Raw genomic sequence first — 14731 nt, 5'->3', positions numbered from 1 at the left:
TGTCACCTTGTGGTGGACGCAAGGGCTGCTGACCCAGTAGCCACTCATGCTTCCTCTTCTTTTCCTGGCAGACAGAATTTCCACTTTGGTCAGGTGGCAAGAAACCTGAGGAAACATGCTGGTTTCCCCTGGTCCTGAGGAGACCTTGGATATCGGGATGACTGCGGCCATAGCCCTTCCTACTGCCAGGGATCAGTTTAGAAGAAGCATGGGCCCCAGTCCTGACCAATGGACCCAGAGGCATTCTTCTGGAGACCGTTACAAGCTCTCCCCACTCTTAAAAAGGACAAGACGAAGGAGGGAGGAACGTGCTCTTTCCTGTGCCCTCTGGTTTGAACCTCGGGGCAGGAGGAGGTGATCCTCGTCCCCGCTGCAATCCGCATGCTCAGCTGGCCGCTGCTGGGAGACCCTGACTTCACCCCGGACACAGTGGAACCACCGTCATGTACTGACTGCTGGTCACTACGCTGCTGACTCTTCTGTCCTTATGGCCTAAAGCAATAGCTAAAACCACCTCTTTGCTTATTTATTCCTGCTGCTCTCCTGCTCCTAAAATGTGAGCTCCCTGAGGGGAGCACCTGGGTCCCTCCTGTGTCGCTGTGTGCCCGCTGCATGGACTGGGCGCTGACACACACTGCAGTGGGCACCTAAGGGCCGGCTCCCGGAATGTATGGGGACCAGGCCCCTCCAGGGCGGAGACTAAGCTCACTCATTTCTGCGGCGCTGGCGAGTGGCAGGAGCCCTAAAGCCTTTGTTGGCTTTAGGCCAGAGAACAGGCCAGAGAAGCCAGAAGATAGCTACTTAACAACATAATTTAATAAGATTTACAAATTGACTTGTACAAAAAAAACTTAAGAATGTACAAAGTCATTGCCACACTAGTGGCTAAATGCAGAGGGCACGGTCTCCTGATGAGGAGTCTGACATGTTGGGAGATCCAGAAGTATTTTCCCACTGGGTGTCCACACCTCGGCCTTCTCTAACAGATGTAACGAAACCCCAAAATTGAGGCGAAGATTGGTGAGGACTCAGATCTAACATGTTTCCCCACACAAGGCTCCCTGCTCCAGAGAATAGAAGGGGAAAGACTATTGACCTAAAGAGAATGGAGCCTCTGGCACCAGCTGGCAAGGATGTCACAGTGTCCGACGATGGCGGCACTCTGCCTGTTGATGGCCAATGCCCGCTGTGTTTGCAAGCTGGGCTGGTCAGTGGGGGGGCAGGGGGGTGGGGGTGGAGGCAGAGGGATGCCCTGAACACCTCAGGGAGGCTGAAGGGAGAGGTGACGGCCCGAGGTCCTCATCCCGATGACGTGCTGCCTGGCCCCGGCTCATGGCCCAAATCACCCCTGCAAGGGGCCCATGTCAGCCCCCATCTCCCCTTCCTCCTCCTCCTTCTCCTCCTCTTGGAGCAGGAAGGCCTTTGCTGGTCTCTCCGCCCTTACAGTTTGTTCCATGGGGTCCTGAAGCCGGTGCTGCCTCATGTGGGCATTTCGACTCTGGATCTTGTCAAACACCCTGCAGAGTCAGCAGAGGACACGGGTCAGAGCAAGGGGAAGGTGGGCCGAGGGCCCAAAGGGACAAAGGGCAGGCTGTGCGGGTGCATCTGGGGACAGGGCTGGTGCCCACCTCTCACACTCTCTGCAGGGAAAAGTGCCTCGGCCCTGTACGCTCCCCGGAGGCTCAGGGGTCTGCTTGGGACCAGCATTTGGGCTTGTGTTGATGACGGATTCTCCCCTGCATCTCTTCGTCTTCATCTTCAACTCAGGGGTTGGATGACCTTTGGGTCTCTTCTGAGGACTGCAAGTGGCCTGTAGAAGGGGCAGAAATGACATCAGGGTGCCGACCTTCCACCCTTCTAAGGGAAATGCTCTCCTCTGTAGAGGCACCCTTTCCCACCCCAACCTGGGTGATCAGTAGCTATCCATACCAGCACTGAACTCCAGTGAAACCCCCTTGCCCAAGAATCCCCTACCTTTGTTTCTGTTCTGTCTGCCTCGTCCAGCTTTCTTTTGACCCCATTTCCCAGGCCTGGGGCCCGAACATAGGCAAACCTGATCTTTCTTTTCCAGGTGTAGTAATACTCTACACACTGGGCCACTGTCTTTGTCTGGACCTGGTGAAAGAAAACAGCAGTGGGCTTTGGGCACTGCCTCACACACCCCCTCGCCGTGGGGCTAGGCACTTTCTGAAAGCTCTCCTGGAATGTCTCTCCTCTTGGGCTTGGCACAACCCTGTGCTACAAGGAGCACAGAAGCACAGAGTCCTGCTGGTGATGAGGGGCTCAGGGTGAAGCCACCGTAGCCAGCACCATCCAAGCTCTGCATGCTCTCTGAGCCCCAAGTCAATCCCGGGAGTCCCTCCCTACAGGAAGGGGTACACGAGGGCTCCCTACACAGGCGCTCACTGTGACATCAGGCCTAATGGCTATGCATTTACCACCTGGGACTCCCTGCAGCAGGATGCCCTCATCAGCAGGTACCACAAAGCCTTTGCAACAGCCAGGCAGAGCCCTACAGCACAGAGATAAGGGGCCCACGAGAGGAGGGGGTTTTGAGGGCACAGTCTGATCCTAGGGCATTCAGATCTCACCATGTGCTCTCCCTCCACTAAGAATGGACACCATTAATAATAACTTCTGTAAAAACAAAATGGAACAGGAAAATTTAATTGCTCTAGGAAGACGATTTCTCAGGAAAATTAAATTGGCCAGTTAAGATGTGGGGCTCACTTCAGAAAATACTTTCTCCATGTGAAATGTTTTCAGCTCTGTATGTCTTCAAAGACTAGGAGCCAAAGTAGTAAATCCTCTGCCTAAGAAATATCACTCAGTTAGAAGAAAAAAAAAGAAGTTGGACTCTGCTTCCAAACAAGATGGAGCAACAGGAGCTACATTGACCTTCCCATTCAAAACAATGAGAAGAAACAGTCAAAATGTCTGAAATAATGTTTGCTAAGATGCTAGGAAAGCCAAGAACAAGTCTTTCTGAGAGACAGAAAATAAGCTACAACTGTGCCAACACACTACACCTTGGGAGAGTTTCCAGGCCATGGCCTGGGGAGAGGGGTCTGGGCAGAGCCCGGTGGGCTTCCTGAGCTGAGATGGGAGGGAGGGTTCTGGGAGAACAAGGCGGTGAGAGTTCACAGGACAAGGCAGGACAGGGAAGAGCTGCTCAGAGGAAAATTCCAGAGATCTGGAGGGCGCTCCCCTCCAGCATTCAGCAACGTGCTGACCAGCATGTGCGTATGAGGTGGCCCAAAACTGGGTAAAGAATCACCTGAAAGAATTAGATGAAAAGGCACCTCACACAGGGCCAGGAATAGCACCTGGTTTCCACCCGCTGGGGTGGGAAAAAACTCATAGTTCATGGGACATTGATAGAGAAATGAGGAGGGTTTTGCCTCCGTAATGAGGAATGGTCTAATTTAAACAAATCCAAAACCAGTACCCAAAAGGAACAAGCTGTTTTCAAGTAACCATGTATCAGAACAAAGTTCAAGAATACTTACTAAGAATACAAAAATATTCAGCACTCAACAAGCTATAATTCACAATGCCAGGAATCCACTGAAAAATTACCAGGCATAGAAAGCAGGAAAATGTGACATATAATGGGAAAAAAATCAATCCATCAAAATCAACCCAGAATGGGCACAGATGTTAGAATTAGCAGGAAAGGGTACTAAAAGTCATTATAATTGTACATTATATGTTGAAAAAGTTAAGTAGAGACATGGGACACTAATGAGACCCAAAAAGAACTCCTAGATATTAAAATTACAATGTCTGAGATGAAAACTACACTGCAGATTAGATACTGCAGAAGAAAGGATTACTGAACTTAGACACATAGCAATAAAAATCATCCAAAATGAAACACACAGAGAAAAGAAGAATCAGTCGAAATGAAAAGAGCATCGGTGACTCCCGGACAACTGCAGGAAGCCCAGCACCCACTAAGTGGAGCCCCCAAAGGAGAAGGGGGGATGCAAGAAATGTTTGAAGAAACAAGACTGAATTTCCCCAAATGTAAGGAAAACTATAAACCCACAGATACCAGAAGCTCAACAAACTGCAAGCACAAGAAAGAAAAATGAAGAAAGCACACCAAAGCCCATCATAATAAAATTGCTCAAAGCCAGTGATAAAGGGAAATTCTGACAAATATCCAGCCAGAAAAAAAAAGACATGTTATATGGAGAGGACCAAAGACACAGAAATCTGGAGATTTCTTATGAAATATAATAAAAGCCAGAAGAAAGCAAATTACCTCTTTAAATTACAGAGAAAAGACCTGTCAAGCTAGAATTCCACACTTAACAAAGATGTCTTTTAGAAATGAAGGCCAAATAAAGGTTCTTTTTTAGCTATACAGAAGCTGGAAAAATTCATTATTGGCAAATCTGCACTTTAAGAAATGTTAAATGACTTACATTTATTTCCTTCTGGAAAATGATACCAGATGGAAATATGCATCTACATAAAGGAATGCGGAGCAATGAAAATGTAAGTACATGGGTAACTATATAAGACATTTTATTATTTAAAGCTATCTACAAATAATTTACCATTTAAACAAAAATATCAACAATGTATAGTGGGGTTTACAACATATGTAAAATGAAATGCATAACAACAATTGTATAAAGGCCAGGAGGAGAAATGTAAGTACACTACTGGAAGGTTTTCATTCTGCACATGAAATGCTATCAAATCACTTGAAGGGAGACTGTGGTAAGTTAATGATGCATACTATTAACCCTAAAGCAACCATCAAAATAATAAAATACAGTTATAGCCAACAAGCTGACAAAGGAGATAAAACAGAATCCTACAATTTACTACATTAATTTTTTCTGCCAAAAGAAGGCAGAAAAAGTGGAAAGGGGAAACAAACAACAGATGGGACAAATAGAAAACAAAGAGCAAGATGATGGACTTAAACCTAACCATTCAATAACAACATTAAGTGTGAATGTTCTAAACACCCTAATTTAAAAGGCTGAATATTTAATAGGAAATAAAAAAGCAACACTGAACACATGTTATTTATAAGAACACACTTTAGCTGTAAAGGCTAAATAGTTTAAAAGTGAGATTAACAAAATGATATAGCATGCTAGCACCCATTTTTAAGAAAGCTGGAGAGGTTGGATATACTAATATCAGAAAAAAGTAGATTTCAGAGCAAATAGTACTTCTAGAGATAAAGTAAATAATTTCATAATGATAAAAGGGTCAATTAATCAAGAAGACATAAGAATCCTAAAAGTTCATATGTCTACACCAGGGCTTCAAAATATATGAAGCAAAAAATTATAGAACTTTGGGGAAAAATAGACCCACAATTATAGGAAAACATTTTAATATCCCATTCTCAACAATTGCTGGAACAATTAGACAGTAAAAGGGTGGAAGACCTAAACCACACTCTGAGCCACAACGAACTCTCATTTATAGAGCTCCACTCACACACAGCAGGTACACCTCCTTCAAGTGTACGAAGAACACTTACCAAGAGGTAAACCATGTTCTGGACTATAAAAAAGGGTCAATAAATTTAAAAGGATTCAAGTCATGCAAAGTATTTCTCTGGTCACAATGGCATTAACTGAAAAATCAGTTAACTGAAGAACTATGCAAAATCCTCAAATATTTGGAGACTAACACACTTCTAAATATTCATACTTCAAAAAATAAATCAAAAGGGAGATGAAAAAGTATTTTGAATTGAATAAAAATGAAAACCCAAAATAAGAAAACTTATCAAAGAAGTACTTTGAGGGAAACTTACAGCACTACAAACCCATGTTTGGGAGGAAGAAAGGTCTGAAATCAATGAGCTCAGCTTCCATTTTCAGAAACTAGTAAAAGAAGAGCAATTTAAACACAAAGCAAACAGAAGAAACTGCAGAATAAATAAACCAAATAGAGAAAAACCAGGAAGCCAAAACTGGCTTTTTGAGAAAATCGGTAAAATTGATAAGCCTTTAGTCAGATCAGAATAAAAAGATATATTACCGATACCAGGAATGAGAGAGGGGCTATCACTATAGTCTATAAATTCAAAAAGGAGAATATAAGAATATAATAAACAACTTTATGCTAATACATCAGACAACTTAGAAGAAATGTACAAAAGTCCTTGAAAGATAAAAACTACCAAGGTTCACTAAAAAGGACATTGATAACCTGAGTAGCCATATATCTATCAAATAAGTTGAATTTGCACTTCAAACCCTCCCCACAAAGAAAGCTGCAGGCCCAAATATTTAAGGAAGGAAGAAATAATCCAATTCTAAACAAACTCTTCCCCAAAAAAATTGAAGTGGAGGGAACACTTCTGAACTCATTCCACAAGGTCAGCACTACCCCCATCCCAAAGCCAGATAAACGCACCGCAGGAGAGACAGCTACAGGCCAGTACCCACCATGGACACGGGGGAAATTCCAGAGACAGTTTTAACAAGTAGAATCCAACAATACATATAAAAAGAACCCATACATATACAGCCAACTGCTATCTGACATGGTACAAAGGCAGCTGAGTGCAGAAAATATGGCCTCTTCAACAAAAGGCACTGGAACAACTAAATATCCACAGGAAAAGATGGAACTGCAATCCATACCATGCTCTACATACAAAAACTAACCCCGAAAGGACCGTACATCTAAATGTAAAGCCTAACACTATAAAGCTTCTCAAAGAAGACATAGAGGAAAAGCTCTGTGACTTTGGGTTAGGCAAAGATTTCTTAGATACAACACCAAAATCATGGTCCATGAAAGAAAAATTAATCAATAGAATTTAATTAAAATTTAAAACTTTCTTCAAAAGACACTGTTAAAAGACTAAAAAGCTACAGATTGGGAGAAAATACTTGCAAAGCATATATCTGGATAAAAAACTTGTGCCCAGAACAAATAATGAACTTCTACAACTCAATAAAAACACAAACATCCCAGTGAAAACAAAGGCAAAGAAGCAAACAGACACCAAAGAAGGCTCACAGATAGCAAACAAGCACATGAAAAGCTGTTCAGCAACATTAGTCAGGGGGAAATGCAGTGAGATACCTCTGCATACTCATTAGAATGGCTACGATTTAAAAAAACCGACCATATCAAGTGCTGGAGATGTTGTGGAGCAACTGGAACTCTTGTACCTGCCAGTGGGAATGTGAAATGGTACAGCCCCTTTGCGTAAGTTTGGCACTTTCTTGAAAAGTTAAATGTACACCTACCATGTGAGCCACTGATTCCTTTCCTAAGTATTTGCTGCCCTACCCCCCACCAGCAGTACTTGTTCATGTAGAGATTTGAATGTGAATGTACACAGAAGCTTTATTTATAATTGCAGATAACGTGGAAACCACACAGATGTCCATCAATAGGTGAATGATTAAATGAACTGTTACGTCCACACAATGGAATACTCCGCAGCAAGAAAAAGGGTCCACACAATAAGATGGATGAACCTCAAAATAATGATGCTGAGTGTAAGAAGACACACAAGGCAGACAAGCAGTGCACATGCTGCAGGACAGATAGAAAACTCTGGAAAATGCAAACTAATTTAGAGTGACAGAAAGAAGATAAGGAGGTGATTAGGGAGGGACAGGGGTGGTAGGAAAAAGGAATTTACCAAGGGGAGGAGGAAACTTTTGGGGGTGATGAATGTGTTTATTATCTTGACTATGGTGATGGTTTTGCAGGTATAAATATGTCAAAACATGAAATAGTACATTTTTGTTACGTGCAGTTTTGTGTTTATCAAGTTAAAAGAACAAAAAACATCAGCAGACATGAAGTGTAGTATGATCGCATCCTTTTCTAAATACATGCGTATATGCACGGAAGATCTGTACAGGGAAAGAAATGCCTGAGGTGCCCAGCCAAAGTCAGAGGTCATCATTCAGAAGTAGGACGACGGGGATGGGTGCGGAGGGCTTTGAGCACGTGATGGCATTCCTGTACTGTCTGGAGTTGTTCACATCAGTGGCTTTTTTAAATTACCAACTGTTTACAGTGTGAACAGCGTGTCACCCCGATAGGCCCTCCAGCTCTAGCTCGGCTCAGTGGTGTGAGTCGAGGCCTTGTCTACACCAGCCCACCCACATACACCTTACCATCTTGTGTATCAAGTGGAAGTTCTTCTTATGAGCCTGGAATGCCTTATTAAACAGAATCTTCTCCTGGGAGGTCCAGACGTCTGAACCTATCGGAGAAACAGGAGGGAGAAGGACAGTTCTGCGGCCGCAGCCGTGGCTGAAATGCAGCCTGCCCTTTTTAAAGCTGTCACTACCGAGTACCAAGTATGTGCCAAGAATTCTGTTTTGTCTCATACATTCCTTAGAAAAACCTCAGCAGGTTGGGATCAGTACTATCCCCACTTTACAGATGTAATATCAAGGCTTCCATTGGTTAACAGACTTGCCAACGGGAGGCAGCAACCCCCAGTTGCCTGACTCCCAGGCTGGGGTGCTCAGCCACTGCATCTGAGCCCGCCTTCACCTCTCCCTGGCCAGGGGATCCCTTTCCTGGCTGGGCACAGACGGTGAGGGAACCACTGGAAGGGGGAAGGGAGGACCCAGCCAGGAGAGACAGGCACCCCCTGAGGTCCCCTGGAGAGGAAAGGCCCTTCTGGAAAGGCAGGAGAAGGAGGGCCCCAAGAGAACACCCAGAGGCACAAGCAGAGCCTGCCGCCAAGACCGACTGGCTCCCGGGTACTAGCCGGGCACACCCACCCCCGCAGCCTCGCTCCAGTACCTGCGTAGTGATAGTTGGCAAGAGGGTGAGTCAGCGGCTTCTGGGGTCCTCCGTGTAACAGGGTCTCTAGGGCCACCTGGAGCAGGAAGGAAAGCAGGCTACTTTCTGAGGGAGGGAAGGTGAGGTCGAGGCCTGCCTTCATCCTTTCATCCATTTGAGAAACACTTACAGGCCTCCCTAAAGCCTCCCTCACTCCAGGGCTACTCAGAGCATGGTGGGGCCGTGGACTGGCCGTGGCCTGCGAACTGCATGGGGACATACCGGCTCCGTCACTGTGCATACTGGGTGCAGCTGGTGTTTTTCTCATAGTAGGGTTTTCTTGACGAAGGAAGCAGTGTGCAGATTTATTCTTGTGCCAGCTCCTTCCTTCGTCAAGGACTGGCAGTTGTAGGAGCCCTGCCTGTGCCACGCCCCAGTTTATTTTCTTCATAGAACTAATCACTAACAACTTTTAAAAACAGATTTCCCTTTGACTGTCCTAAAATGAAAATGCAATCCCCACGGAGAAGGATTTTGTCTTGCTCAACAGTGTCAACCCGATCAGGACTGGCCATGGAACTTGCAGGGCCCAGTGCAAAATGAAAATGCAGACTTTTTGAAAATTTGTTAATTTCAAAAATGGTAGAGGCAGAGCATTAGACCGAGGGGGGCCCCAAAGCCAGCCCTGCCCCAGGGCCACAACACTCATGAGGGCAAATACACATGTGCTGGTTACTCTGCTGAGCACCCACTATGTGGCAGCCACTACCTTGTAACTTGAGGAAAACTATAGTTGGCAATACTGACTCCTCGGGCCCTAACTCGGGTGACATGACTCCCCTTTCCACTACTCAGAGTTGCACTTTTATTTTCTAAACTTCAGGATTGTGAAGCGGGTCCTTGGAGGAAGCAGATGTTTTTGTTGCATCAGGGGTTTTCGTACATGGGTTTTTAATAAAAAAGGTAAAGCTCCAATGATAAACCAGATCAGTGCAGGACCTGAGTCAGTCTACTGGGCTCCGCTCCCCCTGCCCCTGCGATCTCGGAGGAACCTGGTGCTCTGCTGCTGCCCAAGGTAAATAACTGACTAACTGGGCCCCATCTGCACACTTGCCCTACAACTGACAACGACATCAACCCCACAGCCACTGGGGAGAAGGATGGGTGGCCTTTCTTTAGTTTTCATGAGCCGCAAAGCCTGCAGATGGCACATTACATGAACCAGATCCCCAGCCTCAGGAGAGCAGGGGCTTTCCAGGGACCCGCCAAGCCCGCCCCTGCCTCCAGCTCACCGGGACGTCGCCCTGGGCCTCGTGCAGGCAGTGCAGAGCGAGCTCCAGGTTGGTGCCCCCTCCTGGCATCGCGCTGGACGCCATCTTGCAGAGCTCAGTAACTGTTCCCAGCAAATGTCCCCAGAAGAGTATGAGAAAGGGGAGACACAGGGAGTCAGTGAATGCCGGGAGGAGACGTCCCCAAAAGCACACAGAGGGGCTCCTTGTCCCTGTCTCCCTCACAGCTCCCTGAAAAGCAGGCAAAGGGAAGGACACGGATGAAGGGCAGAAACCCTACTCCTGGGACCTGCTCAGGATGACCTGGCCGATTACTGCGTGAGAAGAATGGGGGGCAACAGAAGTCCTGGTCAAACAGCCTGCTACCCCACCCAGAGATACTGCTTCTTGGTCCAGGTGAGAACTGGGAGGAGGAACTCCTTGGAGATGAGGGAAGCGGGGAACCCTTGAGAATTTGGCCACCATGTCTCAGCCACCTCTATCCTGTGTTTCTGGATTGCTCGACACATCGTCTGATGGCTTCCAGACCAGAGAAGCTCCATATTCACCGGTCTCGGCCGTAGGGCGCTCCTGGAGCTCCGGGATCTCGGCCTGAAACTCGCTTCCTATCCTGATGTGTCTGAAATGAGGCCACACACAAGACATACACATGTGACTAAGATGGGAAATAAGACAGAGATGTGTGACGTGCCCTGCTCTCAGGCCACAACCCTGCTCTCTGGAAACCTCTATCATCTCCCAGATGCATCTGGGGAGTATTTGTAACCCCTGACAGACATGGACAAGTATTCTAGATACCGTCCAGCTACACCCCCTTCGTCCAATTTCCTTTTTCACCAGGCTTCTGCACTCAGGTGCCCCTCTTGGGGTCCAGGACAGGGGAGGTGTATGCTGATGCCTGGCATGCTTCTACATCCATGGCCACATCCATCTAGTCACATTCCATGGATACTCAAGTCTCACACGTGCCATCACCAATTTTACCTAGATCCCCAGGGGACTGGGCACTTGTCCCAGTGGGCCCAACTATGGGATGCTCAGATAGAAGGAATATTGTAGGAACTTCCCACATACACCCAGAGTAATCTACCACTTCTCTCCCACAGAGTAGCTAACCCCCCTGTGAGGAAGGAGCTCTGGGGGAACACAAGGAGGGCAAAAATATCCCCACGTTGGAAGGACCCCCAAGTTCTAAGTCTGTTCCAACTCACGGTCTAATGCTGGGCTTGGTGTCATTCTCGATTGCACAGATGCCAAAACAGTCATCCACTTGATCTAGAAAACACGCAACAGAAAGCTTCAAGAACACTGACTAGAAGTGACACAGGGGCCCCTTCTGCCTGCCTTTGTAGAGCAGCTGAAAGCAGGGTTTCCAAGATTGCAAGGCAGGGAGCTCCTACAGAACACTAACAATAGAACTACCGTATGATCCAGCAATCCTACTAGTGGGTACTGTGCCAGGAGGACAGAAATCAGGCTCGCAAAGAGACACCTGCACTACCATGGTCACTGCAACGAGATTCACAATTGCTAAGATGTGGAAACAACGAAGATGCCCATCGACATATGAATGGGAAAAGATTACGTGATTTATAGATACAATGGAGTCCTATTTAGCCTTAAAAAGAAATTTTGCAATATGCAACAACAGGGATGAAGCCCTTGAGGACATTAAATGAAATAAGCCAGTCACAGAAAGAGAAATACTGCATGAATGCACTTAGACATATAGTATCTAAAATACTCAAATTCATATAACCAAAGGGTGGAATGGTGGTGGCCAGGGGTAAGGGTAGTGAGAAATGGGGAGTTACTAAGCAATGAACGTAAAGTCTCAGTTAAGCAAGTTGAATACAGTATAGAGATCTGCGGTACGGCACTGCTAACAATACTATACTGCACTTAAAACATTTGTTACACGGTAGGTCTTATGTTAACTCTTTTCTTCTCAACAAAAACTCTTAAAAAGATCATGTGGAAGAGGATGACGACTTCTGAAAAGACAAAGAGGAAAACAACAAATAAACTGGTAAAAATTATTTTTAAAGCAGTTAAAGTCTCTAGAAGTTATCCTAAAGGTATACAGCATTTTAAGAAATACTCATTCAGGACAACTGAGTAAATGTCGGTAAGAATAGTGAGTTTGTGGCATCTGAGCCATGACTTGTTCCCTTACCTACCAACCCCATGCACTGTGTATCAGAAGCTCTACTTGGAGGGCTCTACTCCAGGGAGGTGCAGCCAGGGACACAGGGGGTCCCTCTCCTCCCAGCTCTCATGCCTAAAGAGCTAAAGGAAGGTACAATGAAAAATGCTCATCAAAGAGAGAATACAATTAAGAGGTAGAAATTGTTTTTTTTTCCAACCAAAGGGAAATCTTGGAGTTAACGACAATAACCAAAATGTAGATTTGAGCTGGCGGAGGTAACCAGCAGCCAACTTAAAGCTAGATCCATGGAGATTATGGATTTTGAAGAACAGAGAGAAAAATAAATGAATGAAGGAAAACGAAGAGCCACAGAGAAATGTGGGGCATCAATAAGTGCAGCAACACGTGCAATGGGAATACAAGGAGGAGTGGAGAAAGGAACAGAAAAATATTTAAAGTATTTAATGGCAGAAAATGCACAAAATGTGACAAAAAAAACAATACATACATCCAAGAAACTCTATAAAATCCAAGTAGCACAAACACAAAAAGCTCTCCATCTGGGCACATCTTAGGCAAAATACTGAAAGCCAAAGATAAAAAGCTTGAAAACAAAAAGAGAAAAATAACGTGATATACACGTACACTCCAGTAAGATCAACAGCTGACTTCTCATCGGACATGACAGCAGTTGGAAGGCAGTGGGACAACATGATCTCATTGCTGGAAGTAAAAACTCAACCAAGAATCTTATATCCAGCAAATTACCTTTCACAAATGAAGGTGGAAAAAGACAACCTTAGGTAAATAAAAACTGAGGAAACTTGTTGCTTGCAGACATATCTTACAAGGAACATTAAAGGGAGAGAATTATTCAGCCATGAAAAGAAATGAAGTTCTGATATACACAACATGGGTGAAACCCTAAGTTTTCATGCTAACTGGAAGAAAACACAAAGAAGCACACACTGTATGATTCCCACTTATATGAAATGTCCAGAAGAGCCGAGCCTACAGGACAGAAAGTAGATTTGTGGTTCCCTACAGCTGGGGACAGGGTCGAGAGGGGAGGGACAAGAGTGACTGCTGAGTACAGGGCCCCCTTGGGCATGATGAAAATATCCAAAAATTGATGGTAGCAACGGTTGCACACACAGCTCTGAAATACCAACTAACACTGTATAGTTTATTTTAAGGGGATGAATTGTATGGCATGTGAATTACACCTCCACAATATAAATAAATACTACAGGAAGTTCTTCAGACTGAAAGAGAAAATGACATGAGATAGTAATCTGAATCCAAACAAAGAAACAAAAAACACTGGTAAATGTACTTATATAGGTAATTATAAAAGTCAGTCTAAATGCATACTTTTTCTCTTTTCTTAATTGAACTAAAAAGTAATTGCATAAAACACTACTGTTATAGGCCTGTAATTTATAAACATATATACGACAACAACAGCACAACAAAGGGGAGATGCATTGGAGTAAAGAAATAGCACTCCATACAGTAACTCAAATCCACAGGAATAAATGAAGAGATGAGAAACGGTAATGAAAAATGTTATATAACAAACTGTATAAATAATGCTTACATTCCCTTATTCTCTCAGCTTTTGTTACATAAAACAAAATTGTATAATATAAGAATCGATGTTTTGCAGGGTTTATATACACACACACTCACATACACATACATATATAAAGTACATATATGAATAATAAGAGCACGAGGGTTCGGAGAAATAGAGCTGTATAGAAGTAATGTTTCCGTATTTCACTGTAAGTGACGGGAAGGACAGGGAGGAAGGGCAGAAACCCTGCTCCTGGGACCTGCTCAGGATGACCTGGATGGTTACTGCATGAGAAGAATGGGGGGCGGGGGGAGACATCCTGGTCCCACAGCCTGCTACCCCACCCAGGGATACTGCTTCTTGGTCCAGGTGAGAACTGGGAGGAGGAACTCCTTGGAGATGAGGGAAGGGGGGAGCCCTTGGGAATTTGGCCACCATGTCTCAGCCACCTCTACCCTGTGTTTCTGGATTGCTAATTGCATCGTCCGATGGCTTCCAGACCAGAGAAGCTCCATGTTCAATGGTCTCGGCTGTAGGGCGCTCCTGGAGCTCCGGGATCTCGGCCTGAAACTTCTTTCCTCTCCTGATGCGTCTGAAATGAGGCCACACACGAGACATACACATGTGACTAAGATGGGAAATAAGACGGAGATGTGTGACGTGCCCTGCTCTCAGGCCACAACCCTGCTCTGTGGAAACGTCTGTCATCTCCCAGATGCATCTGCTGAGTATTTGTCACCCCGGACAGACATGGACAAGTGTTCTAGATACTGTCCAGCTACACTCCCTTCCTCCAATTTTATCACCAGGCTTCTCCCTCAGGTTCCCCTCTAGGGGTCCCGGACAGGGGAGGTGTATGCTGATGCCTGGCATGCTTCTACATCCATGGCTACATCCCTCTAGTCACATCCCATGGATACTCAAGCCTCACATGTGCCATCACCAGTTCTACCTATATCCCCAGGG

The 14731-nt window shown here is 45.4% G+C and overlaps 2 protein-coding genes across 2 annotated transcripts in view; both read right to left on the bottom strand.

Annotated features, from left to right (window-relative positions):
- Positions 1 to 256: 256 nt before the first annotated feature.
- Positions 257 to 2061, bottom strand: LOC130681019 (zinc finger protein 541-like). The gene is made up of 2 exons (XM_057493034.1): positions 1629 to 2061; positions 257 to 1517 (listed from the first exon to the last, which is right to left on the bottom strand). The coding sequence occupies exons 1-2, from the start codon at positions 1832 to 1834 to the stop codon at positions 1343 to 1345; spliced, it is 381 nt and encodes a 126-aa protein (XP_057349017.1). The 5' UTR covers positions 1835 to 2061; the 3' UTR covers positions 257 to 1342.
- A 5839-nt stretch (positions 2062 to 7900) lies between these two features.
- Positions 7901 to 14731, bottom strand: part of LOC130681128 (zinc finger protein 541-like) — a 41480-nt gene continuing 34649 nt past the window's right edge. Inside the window, exons 9-13 of the mRNA XM_057493376.1 lie at positions 11249 to 11312; positions 10566 to 10656; positions 10041 to 10268; positions 8770 to 8845; positions 7901 to 8218 (exon numbers count right to left, since the gene is read on the bottom strand). Coding sequence (XP_057349359.1) covers positions 8076 to 8218; positions 8770 to 8845; positions 10041 to 10268; positions 10566 to 10656; positions 11249 to 11312 — 602 coding nt within the window. The 3' untranslated portion in view covers positions 7901 to 8075. The remainder of the gene's footprint in view (positions 8219 to 8769; positions 8846 to 10040; positions 10269 to 10565; positions 10657 to 11248; positions 11313 to 14731) is intronic.

This window comes from Manis pentadactyla, chromosome 15 (assembly GCF_030020395.1).
Source record: "Manis pentadactyla isolate mManPen7 chromosome 15, mManPen7.hap1, whole genome shotgun sequence".
Taxonomy (NCBI): domain Eukaryota; kingdom Metazoa; phylum Chordata; class Mammalia; order Pholidota; family Manidae; genus Manis; species Manis pentadactyla.
Note: the sequence above shows the minus strand (reverse complement) of the source record. Positions and strands in the feature narration are given on the sequence as shown.

What these genes read in the sequence shown, in the direction of transcription:
- LOC130681019 (XM_057493034.1), bottom strand. Translation starts at nt 1,834, where the DNA reads ATGTCATTTCTGCCCCTTCTACAGGCCACTTGCAGTCCTCAGAAGAGA. An exon ending in CCCTGCAGAGAGTGTGAGAG is followed by an intron (nt 1,518 to 1,628) that starts GTGGGCACCAGC and finishes CTGACTCTGCAG; the next exon opens with GGTGTTTGACAAGATCCAGA.